The sequence below is a fragment of the Artemia sp. Qi Xiang Cuo genome, chromosome 10, assembly GCF_049724085.1.
Source record: "Artemia sp. Qi Xiang Cuo chromosome 10, ASM4972408v1, whole genome shotgun sequence".
In the NCBI taxonomy this organism is placed as follows: Eukaryota; Metazoa; Arthropoda; class Branchiopoda; order Anostraca; family Artemiidae; genus Artemia; species Artemia sp. Qi Xiang Cuo.
Genome location: NC_142803.1, coordinates 68304450 through 68325025, shown reverse-complemented (window position 1 = coordinate 68325025; position 20576 = coordinate 68304450). Strand labels below are relative to the sequence as shown.

The following is a 20576-nucleotide window of genomic DNA, read 5'->3' as shown; positions in this document are numbered from 1 at the left end:
GGATTTGAGCGACCCCGCAATCTTGTTTTAGGGGGATATAAAAAGCCTCACCGGTAGCCTTTAAATCATGAAAAATAAACTATTTTCATAGATTTTGGTAAAATTCCTTTCTGTTACAATTCATCAATTCGCACTGGAGCCAAACATGATATTTGCGTAGTTTCCACATTTAGATTATTGCGAAAGGTTCATAGGATTACTCAGATTGCTTCGGATAAAATTTATGTGCGATCCAAATTAAAACGATAATGGATTTTGGATATCAAGATCCAAGAGCAGGAAAATCGACATACCAACAGCCATGAGCGACACCCAAATATTTCCAAGGGAGACAAGTGATCCCAGGGGCTTTTGTGCCTGCTCCTTCCCCAGAGCCCGTGCTACCAGGTCACATTTTTAAAATATCTTCTTGTGTACCGATCTCACCCTTCTAATAAAATTTACTAGCAAACTTTCATATTCGAAAACAGTTGATTTAAATAACTTTAGATTGTCTCCCACAAACGTCTTAGACTCTACCTCAACTGCATATCGATGTCTTCGATTATCTTTCTACGAATCTTTCAGTGTAATAAATACATAAAAATAAAACAGATCAAATACTCGTTTTCAAAAAAGGCATTAAAGTAGAAAACATTTTTTTTCTCTCGAGAAATCTATAAATATAACTGAAAACAAGGGTCGCAAAACGGATTTGGCTTTACATAACATAGATATCAAATTGATTTAAGATATAAATACAAAACTAAAAAAAGTTGATTAGTTGAGAAAAACGAGTTAAAAAGATCAAGTTATTCCAATTCCAAGCCGTTTTGCGCCTCTCATTTTCTCTGTTTATCTTAAGATTCTCAAGAAAACAAGATTATTTTTCAATTTCTAGTCCACTTGAAACTAGTTTAAAAAAATCTATATAGTTTTTTTTTTCACGTAGTCACATAGGAAAAAGGAATTTTCAAGATATTTTTTTTTATATTTCGTTCATTATTTCAAATTAGGCAAAGCAATTATAGACGTCAGCAGGGCCTTATCCAGGGGAGAGGGTTACCCAGTCTGGATCTACTACATGTAAACAAATTTTTGTTACGTTTTTAAAACTTTTTTTTCACACCCTTCTCACCCGAATTAAAGTCCTGGACCCGGCCCTAGAAATCATCAAGCATTTTTGCTAAAAAGCGGAGTAATTGAAGCTTTAATTTCGTATTTCTTTGAGACCTTCCCTTAAATATATCTGAAATTTTTCACATAAATAGTCCATGCGGTAGATAATACTTCGCACCTTTGAGGAGTCAAAAATAAATAAAAGTCAATTATTTAGAAAATAGTATCCCATAACAAATATGTACAGGCTTTAGAAGCCTGAAGGACATTAAAAGAATCTATTATACGTGGTTTATGCTCTTTGCGGAGAGTATTAGAGAAATTAATGTTCTTTTCGTGTTATTATTAGTGCAGTTTTTCTGCCACGATGCTGCAAAGATTTCTGAACTTCACACCAGATAATTTTTGCCTCATTGACTTTAACATTTTGAAAGAATCGACTATTAGCCCTTGAAAAAGGCTAATTATTAGCCCTTGTATTATTAAATTGTCTTATGTAGGAGTCAAACCTAAGTTACCACGGCCACAGGGAAATGTCCGTGTTTTTTTTACCACGACCACAGGGAAATGATAGCTAAGCTATCAGGTCTGATAAAACAGAGTTTTTTTCACTTATTTTGTCAGGAATTTTTGTAAGTTCTTTAATGAACAATTAATATATGCCACAATAAATTGATACCGACAAAGGTATGAATCATATTCCTAATAAATATTGCCTTCGACTTGCATATTCGTGGGAATATCTCTTTTAGATTTCTCAACTTCTTCAGTTGTAAGGGCTCACCATTTTTTTATTTAATTTTTGGGAGACAAGGGCAATACTCCTGACTTAGACTTTTATAAGGCAATACTCCTGGTAAGGATCTTGCCTATCTTTCTCAACTTCTTGTGAAATGTGGGCAAAAATTGCCCACATCTCAGAACTATTGTGATGGTACTCTTCCATTAGTAAGGAAGATTTGAGTTCAAATAGTTCTAGGGCAACGGTGATTACTGTCTCTTCATAAACGTGAACTGATACCCTAGGGAATTTTATATTAAATTTTGGGATTTTCGATCTTAGACGACGGGAGAACCAATGCGAGCCTCTCGTCTTTTTAAGGACTCTCCTGATTTTTCTGGCCCCCTCGATTGTTTCTTATCTTTTTTAATCCCATTTTAAAATAAACTTGTCAATTTTTGACGCCCTTTTTACATTGAAAATTCCGTCCTTAGCATTTACGTTTGTCACTTCATTCATGACAAACGTCTCTAACTTCTTCAAACAATTATATCTTTAATTCTGACCTACGAAAAGGCAGTCTTGGAATGTAGGAATGCATTCAAACACTCGTGGTGGCTTTGGACAGCCTGTAAGTATTTTCGAAGACAACACTGCCTGTCCATGACATAAAAATAACAGTTCAAATCCTTTTATTAGACATTGAAAACAATGACAAAATCTCTGGATATTTCTATCACATACACAGTGATCGTCATCAGTAGTTAAACTGTTTGTCCGTTCGTCATTTCATTTTTGATAACATTAAATTCTTCATTTCTGATTGGATTATTTAACTTATTCGAATTAATTACCACAAGATGACATTGGTCTAAACACGTTAACAATATCCCATCCAACATGAGAAATCCATTGCCTTTCTTTTTTTTTTTTTTTTTTTTTGACTTGACTTGACTTTTATTTTTAACTAATAATACATCATACTTAAATGGCACTTACAACACATTTTTTAAATAAAATTATCAACAAACGTAGAAATGGTAAGAACGTATGACGTTTTATTAAGCCACTATTGTGACTTGAGCAGCGTCACACAATCTTTTATCATAAACCAAAACTCATTCACTCTTTCTACTCTTTTCATACCATTCAATACAAATTAACTCAATTTAACTTTTTTTTAACTTTTCCTGGACATATAACGCTAAACTATGACGTATAACAATAAATATAACGTTAAACTTAATTCAATAAATAATAAATGAATTTTGGCATGGAAAGTATACTCAGTGTCAACAAGTATTTTCCTTCGCATTACTTTTAGCAAAAATTTCAAGAAATAATCCTAACAAGAAATAAAAATTTACCAAATTTGAGGTTAGTGAGCAACCTGGCAAGGTGAAAAACTAATCTTGCTGCAGCTTCTCATTGATATATCTGATTATTTATCAAATAATTTATTTATTTAAATTTATTTTAAATAAATAAATATTTATTTATTTAAATATTTATTTATAATAAATGATTAAATAATTAATATATATATATAATATAATAAATATAATGAATTATAATAAATAATTTATAAATAAATAATTAAATATTTATCAAAATTATTTATTTAAATATCTCATTTGAGAATGTCTCCCGGCTGATATATAGCTTGGCAGTTCTCGTTAAGGAAGCATCAAGCAGTGTATTAGCCAAGAGTGTTATTGCGTGGATTACGGTAGTATGATCAAGAAAATGAAAAAAAAACTCATCTAAGCATTAGGTCACCTAAGGACGAAGGAGGGATGCAAACTCTCCATTTTTTTTTAATCTTTGATTAGGTCTCTTAGATTTTAGATTGTGTTTAATAATCTCACCCCAGCCTTGCCTATGGCGTCCTATTTCCTCCACCTTACAAGAAACGTAGTACACCTATTCTCATAATTTGACCATTTGCGCCCTGAACATTATCATCTGTCCAAATTTAAATTATAGCCCCCCCCCCCTTTAAAGAAAAGATCAGAGTTTGAATGTATCATGTTTACTTTATAGGCTTTGTTGCCAGATAATAAACGTGATCTTGGGTACGAACAATCCGTCCCTAGCATTTACCGTTTGTCACTTCATTCGTGACAAACGTCTCAAACTTCTTCAAACAATTGTATCTTTTAAATTCTGAACTACGAAAGGAATCTATTGTTCCTTTTTCTCTCAGAAATGACATGGATATCAAACAGTTCGTGGTAAAAAACTGTAAATAAGAGGCGACCCGGCTCAATAGTAACCGATTTTGATACCAATAGATACATCAAAAGAATCGGCTTTTTTTGCTGATTTTTAATATATAAGTTTCATCAAGTTTAGTCTTACCAATCACAAGTTACAAGCCTGGGAAAATTTGTCTTATTTTTGAAAAAAGGGGGAAACACCCCATGAAATCCATAAAATTCTCACCATCAGATTCAGCGTATCAGAAAACCTTACTATAGAGGTTTTAAGCTCCTATCTACAAAAATGCGGAATTTTGTATTTTTTGCCAGAAGAAAGATCATGGATGCGTGTTTATTTGTTTTTTTCCCAGGGGTGATAGTATGGACCCAGTGGTCCTAGGATGTCGCGAGAGGGCCCATTCGAACGGAAATTAAAAGTTCCAGTGCCCTTTTTAAGTGACCAAAAAATTGGAGGGCAACTGGCATCACTTTTTACAAAAAAATCTTTATTAATAAAACCAAAACCATATGATCAGATTTCAATCCAGTTTTATGTTGTGCCTCCATGTGGCATTCCCTACCAGTTAAAATTCGGCTATGTCATTCCTATAGAACAATTTAAAAAAGAGCTAACTTACCACCTCCTATGCCTTAAGAGTTAGTTCTCTCCGGGGTGCTACCATTTCGAACAACCGTCACAAGCACTAAACGTCATTTTGTCGACAAGGAAAATCCGTCAGAACCACTAACCGACAGAACGTCGACAGTGTTAACATCGACAGTCACAATCGCTACCCGTCAGAACGTCGACACGTCATAAAATCTAAAAAGATTTTAGATGTTATGACGTGTCGAGGTTATGACTGTCGACGTACTGACGGTTAGCGGTTCTGACGGATTTTCGGTATGAAAAAAAAATTATACGTTTATATAATAGTAATAAGTATATAATAGTTTATAAACAAATTTTGGCTATATATTTGCACATCCGAGGGGTGGGAGTAAAGCATAGTATATATTAAATATGTAACCTACCCTAACCTAGGTACCTCCCCCCCCTAGACCCCAAAAAACTAAAGTTTTAAAATTTTAGATGTTACGATGTGTCGATGTTATGACTGTCGACGTTTTGACGGTTAGTGGTTCTGCCAGATTTTCGTAATGAATTTTTTTTTGCTGTTATGACGTGCCGATGCTATGACTGTCGACGTTCTGAAGGGTAGCAATTGTGACTGTTGATGAACTGACGTGTCAATGTTGTGACGGTTAGTGGTTCTGACGGATTTTTTGTCGATTTTATAACGGATTTTGTCGATGTCCTGGTGTTAATGCTCCTGACAGTTAGATGTCATGACGCCCTTCTATCCCTTCTCTTTTTCCGTTCTATATTTCCTTTTCATTTTGTTTAATTCATTTATTTTGATTGGCATGGCAGTTTTTGAAGTTGTTGTCTAATTTTTTTTTTCTTCCTGTCCTTTTGTTTGATTTTAGCGTTTATTATTTAATGTTATGTTTAGTCTCCCACTCTGACAGGCCAAAGAGCCTTTGTGAGGTTCTAAAGTTTTGTAATTTTTTCTCTGTTTTCGTTAAATAAATTGATTGATTGATTAGTTCTTAAGCATTATTCCTAAAACTGTCAGGAAAAATTCCCTGAAAGCATTGAACATCATTAATCACACAACCCTTCCTTAGAAAAAAAACTCCTACCTGGTTAATTTGGTCATGTGCCATTTGTTCCAGGCAACAAAGGTGAAATACATGTCCACACTGGCTCAGCTCAACAGGACAATCTTTTTGACGACTATAGCCCCCTTTCTCAGCAAGTGGACAGTAACAGATAGCACAATCACCATCAGGCTGTTCAACTACATAAGATGAGGTTCTCAGAATATCATTTTTGGTATCTGGTGCAACCAGTCGCTTATTCTGTGCTGATATATTATACATTATCTGGTCTCTAGAATAGAATAAATAAATACAAGTATTTTATACAAGATCATATTTTTAATAAATGCTTATTTTTATACAAGAAAAAAAATAAGCAAGATACGCCAGAAATAAACATGATATGAGGGATAAGCAAATGAAGTAAATAGATGTGCTAAAAATAAATAAATACGACAGAAACTGGATACACTAATACTACTACTACTACTAACAACTCACTGCAGTACCAATCCGCCTGAGTCCGACACAGCCAAGCACTCTCCTCCTCCATCCCAATTGATTCAAAGCCCCCCTCTTTGCTTACTTGCTTACTGAAGTCCCATCCATCCTGATGAGACGTTTTGGGGCCGTTCCTTTCGAGATTTCCTGGACTAGTGCTTGATATTCTGTTCGGTCAGGTGCGGTTCTGAATAATTCGGTGATATGTTGCCAATCAAAGTTGTCAATCCACTTCCTATGATGTCTTCCTTGTAGTCGACACCCTTCATCGGTCCCTTTGAGCAAGATCATGGATAATAGAATAGGGTCCATTCTCTTGACGTGCCCAAACCAGCGTAGTTGCTGTCTTCTAACTCTGTTTAGGATCGTGTCTGGTGATTTTAGTCTAATACGGATTTCTTCCTTTGTGGCACGGTCATTGTATTTAATCTTCGCTATCCGGTGTAGGCATCTCGTTTCGAATGCAAGATGGGTGCGCTCGTTTCCGCTTTTATCGTCGATGTTTCACGACCATAAAGAGCAATGGGTAAGATCAGACTGTTAAAAAATTTTAGTACTCAGATGGTGCGAAAGGCAGCTGGACTCTTGAATACTGTTCTGAAACTAGAGCTGGCAAGGGCTAGGTGGCATTTAATGTCGACAGTTTGGCAATTATAGCCCGTTAATAGACTGCCAAGATAAAGAGATCGATCTACCGTTTCCACTTGCTCACTATCATTATAGAAGGGGTGTTTGTGGTGTACTGGTTCTGGCATGATGAAACCATGACTTTAATTTTATTTGCATAAGCTGTATCCCAAACGACTTCGTTGCTTGAGAGATGCTGTCTGCCTGTCTTTAGAGTACTTGAGGGTCGTAGCTAGCTAGTCGATATCATCAGTCCACGCTAGTTTTTCAAGAAGAATCCCACCTATTTTCGCCATATACCCAGAAGGTGTCAGGGAGCGGATGGCATGCAGAAATAGGTTGAACAGATTCGGGGATAGGATGCATCCCTGGAGGACTCCGGAAGTTGTCGAGAATTCATCAGAAAGCATATCGGTAGCCAGAATTTGGCTTTTGAGCTTGTTGTACATCTCCTCAAAGATTTTGACGATTTCGTCTGGGACACCTTAGTGTTTTAGAATATGCCAAAGACCTTTCCTCCATATGAGATCAAGGCCTGTCGACAAACAATAAACAGTTGATAGAGCTCAAACTCAATGTAGCGTTCAATCAGTCGGCGCAGAGTAAAGATTTGATTAATAGTAGATCGTCCTGCTCGAAACCCAGCTTGGTACTCGTCGATAACATGAGCGGCGATTCCTTGTATTCTATGGAAGAGGATCTTAGTCAGGATTCTGGTTTGGTGGCTTTACAGCCTCTAAAGTAAATCAAATTCCCCTTAAATTCTTCCTTAAGGCGTTCTCTTATCCCATTCCGAGACGGTCTACTTTTCGTTTGGCCCTAAATTCTCTCATAATAGACCTAAAACGCAGGACAGAGCCGCATTTTTCATACAGCTTAATGTTTGAAAAACGTTCAATCAGACGGATACTTAAAGTTCGGTTACTATGGGCTGTGGTTCGTCTTTAACTGGGGGTTGTAGCCAATGGCAGATCCAGGGGGAACCCCTAACATAGTCTAAAGTAGTGTAATTTACTTAACTAACGCAAGATTGCGTTAATTAAACTTGCTCCTAACGCAAGTTTATCGGATCAACCTATTTTGCGCCCCCCACCCCTAAAAAAAAGCTTGATCCGCTCCTGGTTGCAGCTAATATTGCAACCATGATCAAAACTCATTAGAAACTGGAAAATCGAACTTAAGAAACTGAAAAATGGTTGGAAATATAAGATAGCAAAACTGAAACGAATATTAATTTTCTTTGGACGCTGGGGGATTTCCAAGGAGGGGAGGCGGGTTTCCTGGCATTATTTGAAAAACGATCAGAAATGAAAAAAAACAAGTTTTTTGACTGAAAGTAAGGAGCAACACCAAAACTTAGACGCTGGGGGATTTCCAAGGAGGGGGAGGCGGGTTTCCCGGCATTATTTGAAAAACGATCAGAAATTTAACTTTAAAAAAAAAACAAGTTTTTTGACTAAAAGTAAGGAGCAACATTAAAACTTAAAACGAACAGAAATTATATCGTAAGTGAGCGGGCTTAGTCCTCCGTAAGTGAAAGGGATGCCTCCTCCTCAAGCGGGGCTGCCTCCTCCTCAAGAGTGGTTGTGAACACCCTGCTCTTTAAGTAAAGTTACATCTTTTGTCCAAATTCTTAAAGAATTAATCCTGAAACACAAGGACCTTTTAATTAGAATAGCCCACTTTTCAGAAGTGCTTAAAAGCTTTATCATGAAGAGCGGGCTATTGAGGCAGCCTCCCCTCATAAACAGAATAATTTATGTTCGTTATGAGTTTTAATAAATGTATATAGATATAACACAGTACGATTATTCCCTATCTCAACCATTATACAAACCCGGACAGGGATGCAAGTGCTCTGAAGAACATTTAAACAACTATAAACATAAGCGACATTCGATTTTTTTTTACAGGTAGAAAAGTCAGATTTCTCTTGAACGCGAAACTTGGCTTCAAAATTGTACACTGACCCGCTAATTACAGATTAAATGGGAGGAGCTGTTTGTACACGTCGATGATGTAGTGCCAAAAATCACTGACCCGTGATCTTACTGTTATATTATTTATATACAGTGGTTTTAATATTGCTCCTTAGTTTCAGTTGAAAAAACATGCTGTTTTTCGATTTAATAAACAGTACGAGGGGGAAGAACTCAAAAAAGGACTTGGGTCTTATAGCCACCATACTCAAGAATTGAAGTTAGGTTAATCATAATGAAATATACCAAAATATGATGAAAATTTAATAGTTTAGTAACAAAATTATGGAAACTACAACAAAGAATTATGGAAAGGGGGCCACCCAGACCGCATTATGTTAAAAACGACATAAACTAACCTAACCAAAATACCAACTAAATATTTAATTAAAATATAGCCACAATGTAATTTCCCACCGAGCCAAAACTAATATTGTCTAATATAAAGACCATGAAAACCGGTTATTGTCTCATGTTCGCGATACAAAATTTCGAGAGAACTAAAATGTATATATCATTAACAAAACTTACTTGGAAGTATCAAGGTCCACCAAATTTTCGTTTGAGTCAACTCCACTAGAGTCCTTGCTCAAGTATGTTGATATGGTATCACTACTAGGTCTTCTAACCCTTCTCCCACTAGGACCGGGTACTTGGCTAAGATCTTGAGGACCCGGCAAGGGTTGGCTAGATTGAGCAGTATTAGATGGGTTTCCTTTCTTCGGCGAGTTTGGAACAGATATAGATTTTACCAGCGATGTAATTTTGCCCATAAACCTCTTAGTTTTTGATGATTTGATGTCTGCAAGCGTTATAATTACGTCTAGAAAGAGGAATGGACATTAGGAATAACAGGAAGACTATTTTGGCTCTCTTTGCTATTTTTGGCTCTTTGCCAAACATTTTGGCTCTTTGCTGGCCAAAAATGTTCAGGGTATTAACAACTAATAAGGTTTTCAAAAGGCGGAACATTTGTCTCTCCAGAAATAAGGAACATCGTGTTTGGATTTCAAAAGCACGTCACAGATATAACAGAATAAAGTTAAGTTGTTTTTTTTTTACCCTAGAAACATAGAAAATTAGTATCTCTCTTTCTTTTTGAATCCGTCTGAACGTTACCAGATGTCTGCACGTCTAACATTAGGTGTGCCTATAAAATAATGTTCACGGGTATAAATTTACAACCACTCCAGGTCATAATGAGACATGTTACGAAAACAATTCTTACTTCGTAATATGCAAAATAATCCTAGTTGACATATTTTCCAGGGGGAGCACCTTTATCCTCACTATTTTCACTGTTGTACAATTTTTTTTAAACAAAATTGTGAGAAACAGATTTGACTACATTTATTCATTTTCAAATAGTCTATACATGAAAGTTAAACACCATCAATGTCATCTAACAAAAAGATATAAATAGGGAAATATTGACATATTTAGGTTAAGTTAGGGAAGATTAGCTAGATTGGTCTTGGGTGTTTGTTTTATAAACGATTTTAAAAACTTGGAGAATAGATATAAAAATGAAATGATGTGTGATTGAAAGACTGGAAGAACAATGAAAATAGTGAGCATAAAGGGGCTCTCCCTGGAAAATATGTGAACTAGGATAATTTTGCATATTATGTAGTAAGATTTGTTTTCTTAACATGTCTCCTTATGACCTCGAGAGGTTGTGAATTTACACCGGTTCGCGTTCAATGACGACTCTAGAGCATGTGAATATTGAGGGGCGCCCACATTCCACCAAATGATGTATGTCTCAGAACACCAGCCACACAGTTTCGCCACGCTTGGCACACCCACCACGCATGGCAGGTGTCGATTAGTGTACGTGATTTTTGAAAGTGGACACCCCCTGGGTAAATATAACCCACGGTATAAGCCTAGAATTTGGGCTGTTGAGAACGAAACTTTTTTAGAAAACAATTCTTACTTCATAATGTGCAGAAAAATTGTAGTTAACACATTTTGACTGCAATTCTGTTATACTCTAGTCCCCCTACCCTACCCCCCCCCCCCCGAACCCCACACAATATGCATATGTATAGCCCAAATCGGTACTGGTGCATTAAGCGTACTCTTTTACATACTACTAAAGAAGTCAAGCTTGGTCAAAGCTAATGAAATAAAATAAAATAGGATGAATATATAATTGTTTAGAAACAAATGTGGGCTATATTTTTGCATATTAGGGGAGGGGGCGGGAATTAAAGCATACCATATATTAAATTGTAACCTAATCTAGATACCTCCCCCTCCCTAAACCCCAAAAAACAACAGTTTAAATATCGTAAATGCAATGAAAACTACTCTTTGCATTCCAATTCTTAACAGCGCTCGCTTGAAATAACCAGTCTGGCGGGTTTCGCCCGGTATCTGTAGCATCTCCAGTTTGACATTCCGTATGTAGTTTATAAAAGAGTACGTTTAAAGCACTAGTACCCCCCCCCCCTCCCCAACATATATTTATCAAAGATTTTGCCACGCGTGACTGTTGTTTCAACTCGCGTACCCTTAACTGAATCAACTGCAACGAAATCAAGAAACTGAAAAACCCCATGGGAAATTTGTAATTTGGGTTATATATTTGCGCATTAGGGGCAGGGCTGTCTCTAGGGTTAGTGGTGCAAGGGAAAAGTTAATTACGCCCCGCCCAATCCTAACATACACCAAAAACAGCGGCGGCACCCGCAGTCACGGCACCTTACCCCGTTCCTCCTCCCCCTTGAGCAGCCCTAATTAGGGGGAGGAGTAGACTTGCATTCTAACTGCAATTATTCGGCATATTATGAAGTAAAAATTGTTTTCTGGAAATGTTTCGGTACTTGTCGGTTATATAATAAACACTCCAGAATTTCGATCGCGAACGACGCGAACGTGAGACAAGAAACTGGTCAAGCAACTTTTTTAAACCAAGCAAATAGCTTTGGCTGAGTTGGAAAATAAATTGTAGCTGTATTTTATTTAATTATTTAGTTGGTATTTTGGTTGGGTTAGGTTACGTATTTCATATATGCTATGATTTACCCCCACCCCCCTTAATGTGGAAATATAAAGCCCAAATTTGTTTCTAAACTATTATACTTTCATCATATTTTTTTTTATTAAACTGGCATTGACCAAACTTCACTTCTCGAGTGTTTATTATATTACCGACAAGTACCAATGTGTCGTTCTTATCAGCCATAATTCTAGACTTATGCCAAACTAACCACAATTAATTAACAGCACTTGAATTTTACAAGTATTCAAACAAAACAACTTGAAAATTAACAGAACGAGCGTACGAAGATTTTCTTATTAGGAACCTTAAGGCACATTTATATAAATAATTTCTTGGAGCACACTGCTTTTCCATTTACGAAAAATTAAACCCGTTTTTCTTGCTTAATTTTTCAGATTTATATAAAGTCTCAAAATCCATATACATCAGGATTAACAAGGGCATGAGGCTCAAATACCGTCACAATTGCAACCATCGAATAAGAATACATGAATTCACACATTTCTTAAATTTGTTCTGTTTTTCTTCTAAAATTCTTTGAAAATCCGATTTCCTTGCACCTTCACTCTCAATCGACATAACTACTAAACCATTTAATCTATCCTGATTCATTGTCAATTTCAGATATTTTTTTTTTACTAGTTTTACGCTGGAAAGCGATCTCTCCCCAAAAGCAACACTTACTGGGTTTGTTAAGAATGTTTGGTACTGGTGCATTATATGGGCCTTTCTAAAAAGTCAAGTTTGGTTAAGGTTAATGAAATAAAATAAAATAGGATGAATATATAATAGTTTAGAAACACATTTGGGCCATATATTTGCACATTAGGGGGTGGGATTGGGGGTGGGGGGTAAAGCAAAGCATATATTAAATACGTAACCTAACCTAACCTAGGTACCTCTCCCCCCCCCCCCACTAAACCCAAAAAAACAACAGTTTAAGTATCGTAACGCAATGAAAACCATGCTATGCATTGCATTACCCTGTAGCGGTCTTGAATTAACCCGTCAAAAACGGTTCTTTTCTGACTGGTTTCCTTGTAAAGGCCCATATAGTGAACAGGTACCGAATATTTAGAGAGCAATAAACAAGTTTGGAAATGCCGTTGCCCTATCATTATCCAATGAAATTTTAACACTTTAAACGAATGTCTATATAATGTCTATGTCTATATCAGCTTCTTACACCTTTGGTATATCTTTTTCCATTAACTTAGAATCTGTTAGAGAAATTTTTAATTCAACACCATGTTTTTTAAGTAGTTATTTTTTCATATTTTGGAATTTTCCCAGAAACCAAAATAATTTATTACGATAATAATATATTTGACATGCACTTATACGGGTACTAGTTTTCTACATTATAAAGCACACAATATAAATATAAAGCACACAATAGTAGAATGCTAAGTATCATTTTGCTTGAGGCCCTAGGAATTCCCATACTATTTGCTTAAAGCTCAACACCTTTTCAAAGAGAGTGAGTAGCCTCTCACACCTGTTCCATTTCTTTGAAGTATGTGCTATCAGACTGGTTTTTCTGATTTTTTTTTGACAATTGATGTAACTCGAGAGTAGTTTGTTATTAATGCGTCGTTGCTAATTAAAAAATTGGATGCTACAATCAGAATTGTTTGATTGACATATGCTGTTAAAACCTAAATATATTTGCAAAAAAGGATAAGGGATTCGCGAATTGGACTGTAGGAAAGATCTTATTTGAATGATAGGGAAAAAACAGATCTGGATAAAATTTACAAATTGGATCATATGAAGATGGAGAAAAAGGGTTAAACTGATTATCAGTTAAAGTAACCCCGAAGGGCGTGTTAACTCAGGTTATTTGTTATAAATTTGAAAAAAAACATCAGTCTATGAAAAGGGATAACGATGATAGAATGACATTGTGAGTTGACCTAGCTTTACCTCTCCGATGTGGTCAGTATAATACACAAGTGATGTTTGAACAGTGTTGTCAATTTAAAATAGAGCCTAACGTTATAGTATATTAAAAAGTTGATACTAAGAGAGATGTAGATGGCAAGAGAAGAATTCTAATAATGAAATTTAGAACAAACCTTAGAAATCCATGCAAATCAAGTAGTAAGGTGTATGTGAGTACAAACCGTCAAGGATCATAAGCACTAACCACCCTAACCACCAGAAACCTCAACACCCAAAGGTTCCCTATCCCCAAACACGAAGGGGGCCCCTCCCCTCAGACTTTTTGGCCCCCCCCCCCATTTTTTTTCTTTTTTTTTGGCAATTGACATTTTTTTCTGATAACAAGTACCATTCATTGCGATCGTAGCTTTCAAATGTGAAACTTAAGTCCAGTTTTGAGTCAAAAAATAAACTATTTCTGTAAAATCTGAGCTAATAAGGGTTTTTGACCGTAAACGCTAGTTTTTTTGTAAGAAAATTTTGGAAAATATAATTCTCTGGTTCAAATGTGAAACTTAAGCCCATTTTTTGATCGAAAAATAAAACTATTACTGTAAAAACCTAAGCTAATAAGGGTTTTTGACCGTAAACACTAGTTTTTTTAAATAAAATTATGTAAAATACAATTTGCTGGTTCAAATGTGAAACTTAAGTCCATTTTTGGATCGAAAAATAAAACTATTTCCGTAAAATCTCAGCTAATAAGCTCAATTTTATAAATAAGCTCTTTTTGTAAGAAAATTATAGAAAATACAATTCGTTGGCTCATAGGTGAAACTTAAGTCCATTTTTGGATCGAAAAATAAACTATTTCTGTAAAATCTGAGCTAATAAGGGTTTTTGACCGTAAACTCTAGTTTTTTGTAAGAAAATTATGGAAAATACAATTCTCTGGTTCAAATGTGAAATTTAAGTCCAGTTTTGGATCAAAAAATAAACTATTTCCGTAAAATCTGAGCTAATAAGGGTTTTTGACCGTAAACTCTAGTTTTTTTGTAAGAAAATTATAAAAAATACAATTCTCTGGTTCAAATGCGAAACTTAAGTCCATTTTTGGATCGAAAAATAAAACTATTTCCGTAAAATATGAGCTAATAAGGGTTTTTGACCGTAAACTTAAGTTTTTTGTAAGAAAATAATGGAAAATACAATCCTCTGGTTCAATAAGTCCATTTTTGGATCTAAAAATAAAACTATTTCCGTAAAATCTGAGCTAATAAGGGTTTTTGACCGTAAACTCCAGTTTTTGTGTAAGAAAATTATGGAAAATACAATTCGTTGGCTCATAGGTGAAACTTAAGTCCAATTTTGGATCGAAAAATAAACTATTTCTGTAAAATCTGAGCTAATAAGGGTTTTGACCGTAAACTCTAGTTTTTTTTAAGAAAATAATGGAAAGTACAATTCTCTGGTTCAAATGTGAAACTTAAGTCCATTTTTGGATCGAAAAATAAAAACTATTTCCGTAAAATCTGAGCTAATAAGGGCTTTTGACCGTAAACTCTGGCTTTTTGTAAGAAAATTATGGAAAATACAATTTTCTGATTCAAATGCGAAACTTTGGTTCATTTTTCGATAGACAAATAAAACTTTTTCAGTAAAATATGAGCTAATAAGGATTTTTTACTCTTAACTCTAGTTTTTTGTAAGAAAATTATTGAAAATACAATTCGTTGGCTCATAGGTGAAACTAAAGTCCAGTTTTGGACCGAGAAATAAACTATTTCTGTAAAATCTGAGCTAATAAGGGTTTTTGACCGTAAACTCTAGTTTTTTGTAAAAAAATTATGGAAAATACAATTCTCTGGTTCAAATGTGAAACTTAAGTCCATTTATGGATCGAAAAATAAAACTATTTCCTTAAAATCTGAGCTAATAAGGGTTTTTGACCGTAAACTCTAGTTTTTTTGAAAGAAAATTATGAAAAATACAATTATCTGGTTCAAATGTGAAACTTAAGTCCATTTTTGGATCGAAAAATAAAATTATTTCCGTAAAATCTGAGCTAATAAGGGTTTTTGACCGTAAACTAGTTTTTTTGTAACAAAATTATGGAAAATCAAATTTGTTGCCTCATAGGTGAAATTCAAGTCTAGTTTTAGATCGAAAAATAAACTATTTCTGTAGAATCTGAGCTAATAAGGGTTTTTGACTGTAAAATATAGCTTTTTATAAGAGAATCACGAGAGATAAAAGTCTATTGTTCAAATCCGAAACTTAAGTCCAGTTCTTCATTGAAAAATAAAATAATTACAATACAATCTGAGCTAATAAGGGTTTATGACCGTAAACTCTAGTTTTTTTTTTAAGAAAATTATGGAAAATACAATTCTATGGTTCAAATGTGAAACTTCAGTTCATTTTTGGATCGAAAAATAAAACTATTTCCGTAAAATCTGAGCTAATAAGGGTTTTTGACCGTAAATTCTAGTTTTTTTGTAAGAAAATTATGGAAAATACAATTCGTTGGCTCATAGGTGAAACGTAAGTCCAGTTTTGGATCGAAAAATAAACCATTTCTGTAAAATCTGAGCTAATAATGGTTTTTTTGACCGTAAACTCTAGTTTTTTGTAAGACAATTATGGAAAATACAATTCTCTGGTTCAAATGTGAAACTTAAGTCTATTTTATGATATAAAAATAAAACTAGGTCATTAAAATCTGATCAAATAAGTGTGTTTGTACGTAAACTCTAGTGTTTTTGTAATTAAATTAGGGAAAATACAATTCTCTAGTTCAAATGTGAAACTTAAGTCAAGTTTTGGATACTCATAATGATGGGGACTGATGGTTCTAATTTAATATTTTTTTCATAAAAAAAAACTATTTTTTTTAAACTTAGAAATTATTCAACTTTAATTATTTTTTTGTACGTATCTTAAAATGACAAAATATGCTTACGCTCTAACAATTGTACTCTATGATTGCTCAGAGACACGATGTGGCTTTCCCACTGGTATTCTATGTCCGGTTATCGACACTACCTAGTCTATTGCATGTATTAAATCAGTATTTTTTACGCAGTGGAACGATAAACACATAATATCTTTAAAAAAAAGTGAAGATGGAGCATTTTAATAAAGTGTGTTCACATGACAATGTTATTGTAGCATTGAATAATGACAAGGAGAAGTATTTAAACTATGAAACAAGTACAAGTGGTAGCACTATTGGAAATGTATGCATGCATTTTCATGACAGTAAGGAATTAAATTTCTTTGAAGTACTGAAAATGTTCATCTCATATATAGGTGGATATGCGAGACTGAGATCTTCAGACACTATTGCACTCAAAAAGAATGCCAACATAAAAATATTTGTTGATGATAGGGGAAAACTCTTTGCTACTGTTGCAGGTACAACATTACCTACTGACACATCCTATCGTCAGCTTTCGGGCATTAGCATTCAACGGAAGGTTAAAAAAAGAAAGGCATAGTCTTCTACTAATATAGTAAACCATATATTGTCTACGTGCCGAAACTGTTACCTGTGTAAAAATAATGTGATAATAGACAGTGAAATTGCCAGAAAAATTAAAAGGGCATTGGCAGAAAATATCACTATGAATATAAAGATGAATCGATGAAAAACAAAGCACCAGCAAACGTTACTGCCATTGATCAAACAGTCAATGAACCAAATAATACCAAAGACGAAAAGCATATTGAGCCTGTTGATGACACACCAGTAAAAATTGGGTATGACTCAAAATGGAATAATGATTATTCTACTGATTACGAACTAGAAGAAGACAATAGCTACAATATCGAGAGAGAACATGTTGAACTATTTTATGGAACAGATTCAAAATGTCCAAAGTTGATCATTGATATTAATAATGTATCATAATATATTTTTGTATTAATATTCTACATAGCATTATTTCATTAAAAATATGTAATGCATTAAATTGGTTTTTTTTCATTATTTTTAGATTATGTTTGCGTATCTATTGTTTGAAAAGTTTATTGCAACATTGGATGTATCAGAAAGTGAATTTACATACGTCTATTATCGGGCACACCGGATAAAACTGACAAAATCTGAGTTTCAGAATCACTAAATTCTTTAATAACATCAATTGTTGGATTTGTCATTATGAAAAAATTGTAACTAAGTTAGTAACACTCTTTCTTGAATTAACCTCTTGGATACACAATACTGAAATTTAATTCAGGAAATTATGAAAAAAAATTGAACAAATTCTTTATGAACATTCATTATCGATTGAAGTCGCTTCCTAGACAGACAATACAGCAAATTCACAAAATCTAAGTATAAGAGTGATTAAATTCTATATCAACATCCATTTCTCAGATACATAGGAAAAAGTTGACAAAATATAAGTGTTAGAGTGAATAATTTTTTTTATTAACATCTTTTGTCAGATACATCAGATAAAATTGACAGAATCAAAGTGTCAGAGTGAATAATTTTTTTTTATCAACATCCTTTGTCAGATAAATAAAAAAAAATTGACAAAATCTAAATTTCAGAATGAATAAATGCTTTAACAACATCCCTTACCAGACATGTTGGAAAAAATTAATGAAACATAAATATCAGAAAGATAAACTACTATATCAACATCCTTTTCATGAGCCAATGGGGTAAAGTTGACAAAATTTATGTGACAGACCGAATAAATTCATTATCAACATCCTTTGTCGGATATGTCAGATAAAACTGACAGAATCTGCGTGCGCGCACGTAGCCTAATCTAAATTAACCTGAAAAAATGAAATGCTATGTCGACTTTGCATGTCTCTCTCACTATGTATGCGCCGTTGCGGTGTACACTCCGTGTATTTCTCGGTTTTTGTGTCTAAATCTACGTATTTGTATGTGTTTTTATCTCTCTCACTCTTTTTGCCTGTGTGTCTGGGCGGGATTTTGCTTATTCCAATGCATGTCTGGCCACTCTAAGTGAACTTAAATTAACTCAACTTTTTGAATATCTCTCTCACTATGAATGTGTGTCTGAGCGGGTGTAGTGCCATCTATAACCGGTCTAACCTAAATTCAACGTAACGACGCATGAAGTCAAAATGAATAGAACTCGGATTTTATAACTGTTATCTGATGTATCCGATAAAAACTTTGAAAACGAATTTATTCTTTCTGGTACTTAGATTTTGTCAATTTTATTCGATGTATCTGACATGTGATGTTGATAATGCATTTAAGGGATATTGATAAAGCATTTATTCACTCTAATACTTAGATTGCGTCAATTTTATCCCATGTATCTGAGAAAGGAGATTTTGATATATAATTTAATAACTCTGATACTTAGATTTTGTCAAGTTTATCCCAAGTATTCGAGAAAGGGATGTTGATATAGAATTTAATCAATCTGATAGTTAGATTTTGTCAATTTTGTCCGATATAGCCGACAAATGATGTTGATAATGCATTTCAAGGATGCTGATAAAGCATTTACTCCCTTTGATACTTAGATTTTGTCAATTTTATCCCTTGTATCCGAGAAAGGGATGTTGATATGGAATTTAATCACTCTGATACTTAGATTCTGTCAGTTTTATCCGACATATCCGACAAAGGATGTTGATAATGAATTTATTCACTCTGAAGTAGAGATGCATTATTGAGTCGTGTCACCACACCATATATGGGCATAGAACCACGTGGTTTATGGTTTTCTCACTGAGAATGAAAAAACAGAAATTTTCTCACTTGGAAAAACAGGAATTTTGTCACATTTATGGTTGTTTTCTTGGATGGTTATGTGTGTTGTTCGATTTATTTGTTGTTTTCTTGGATGTCAACATCAAATTATGGATGTTTTATGGTTTTTGTCAGTGAGAATTTGAAAAACATGAACTTTGTCACATATATGGATGTCAACAGCAATTCATGTCTGTTATATGGTTTTGTCAGTGAGAATGAAAAAACAGGAACTTTCTCACTATCATGGATGTCAACAGCAATTTATGTCTGTTTTATGGATTTTGTCAGTGAGAATTTGAAAAACAGGAATTTTCTCACATTTTTTTATGTTTATATGGATTTTGTCAGTGAGACTTTGAAAAACAGGAATTTTCTCACAGAGAAAACCATAAACCAAGTGATGCTGTCACGAGTCAGAACACCTGTGCTGTCGACCTCAATTCACCTATCGTGAATCAATAATTCCACTTAGAAACAACAAATTAATTTTCCCTTTCTTGACAGATCAATCAATCAATGACATCATCTGTCAGACTTTAAAAATTTTCGCCTAGAAACATTTCTCCAGGAATAGATCCAAAATCATTAATGTCTTTGCCTCGGGAACAGTTCTACTGGTCGAACTCCAAAGGATATTACTACCCCCCGGCCCTGGACACAATTAGGCACGAAACATCTTAGCGATGACTTGTGTTCGCGCGCGAAACGGTTTCAGATTAATTTGAAATGCGTTAGCACAGAGATGCCAATAACAAAGGAACACGCTGAATTTGCGTTTAGGGATTATTTGGGCGAAACCGTTTTAGACAGGTTATGGAACTATTTCAGCGAAACAGATAGAGACATTTTAAAAGAAGATTTTTGAAGAGATTTTAGAAGAGAATTTAAAGGTGAAACTCTGTGGTCGTTATAATACACAAGTTTCATTTGAACAGTGTTGTGAGGTCCTCTAACCCAACCCCAAAGGGTTCCAATCCTCCTACCCCAACCCCGAAGGAAGCCCCCGGTCCTCAAAAGCCCCCCCACCCCCCAAGCTCCCAAAGGCCCTCCACCGGTCCCCAAATGTCCCCCAGGCCCCCAACTGTCCCCCCAGACCATCAAAGACCCACCAAGCTCGCAAAGGGCCACCGGCGCC

At 34.7% G+C, this 20576-nt stretch overlaps 1 protein-coding gene across 1 annotated transcript in view; it reads right to left on the bottom strand.

Moving 5' to 3' along the window:
• dx (deltex E3 ubiquitin ligase) overlaps positions 1-20576 on the bottom strand; it is a 125743-nt gene that overhangs the window by 11735 nt on the left and 93432 nt on the right. Inside the window, exons 6-7 of the mRNA XM_089095692.1 lie at positions 9324-9615; positions 5728-5977 (exon numbers count right to left, since the gene is read on the bottom strand). Coding sequence (XP_088951818.1) covers positions 5728-5977; positions 9324-9615 — 542 coding nt within the window. The remainder of the gene's footprint in view (positions 1-5727; positions 5978-9323; positions 9616-20576) is intronic.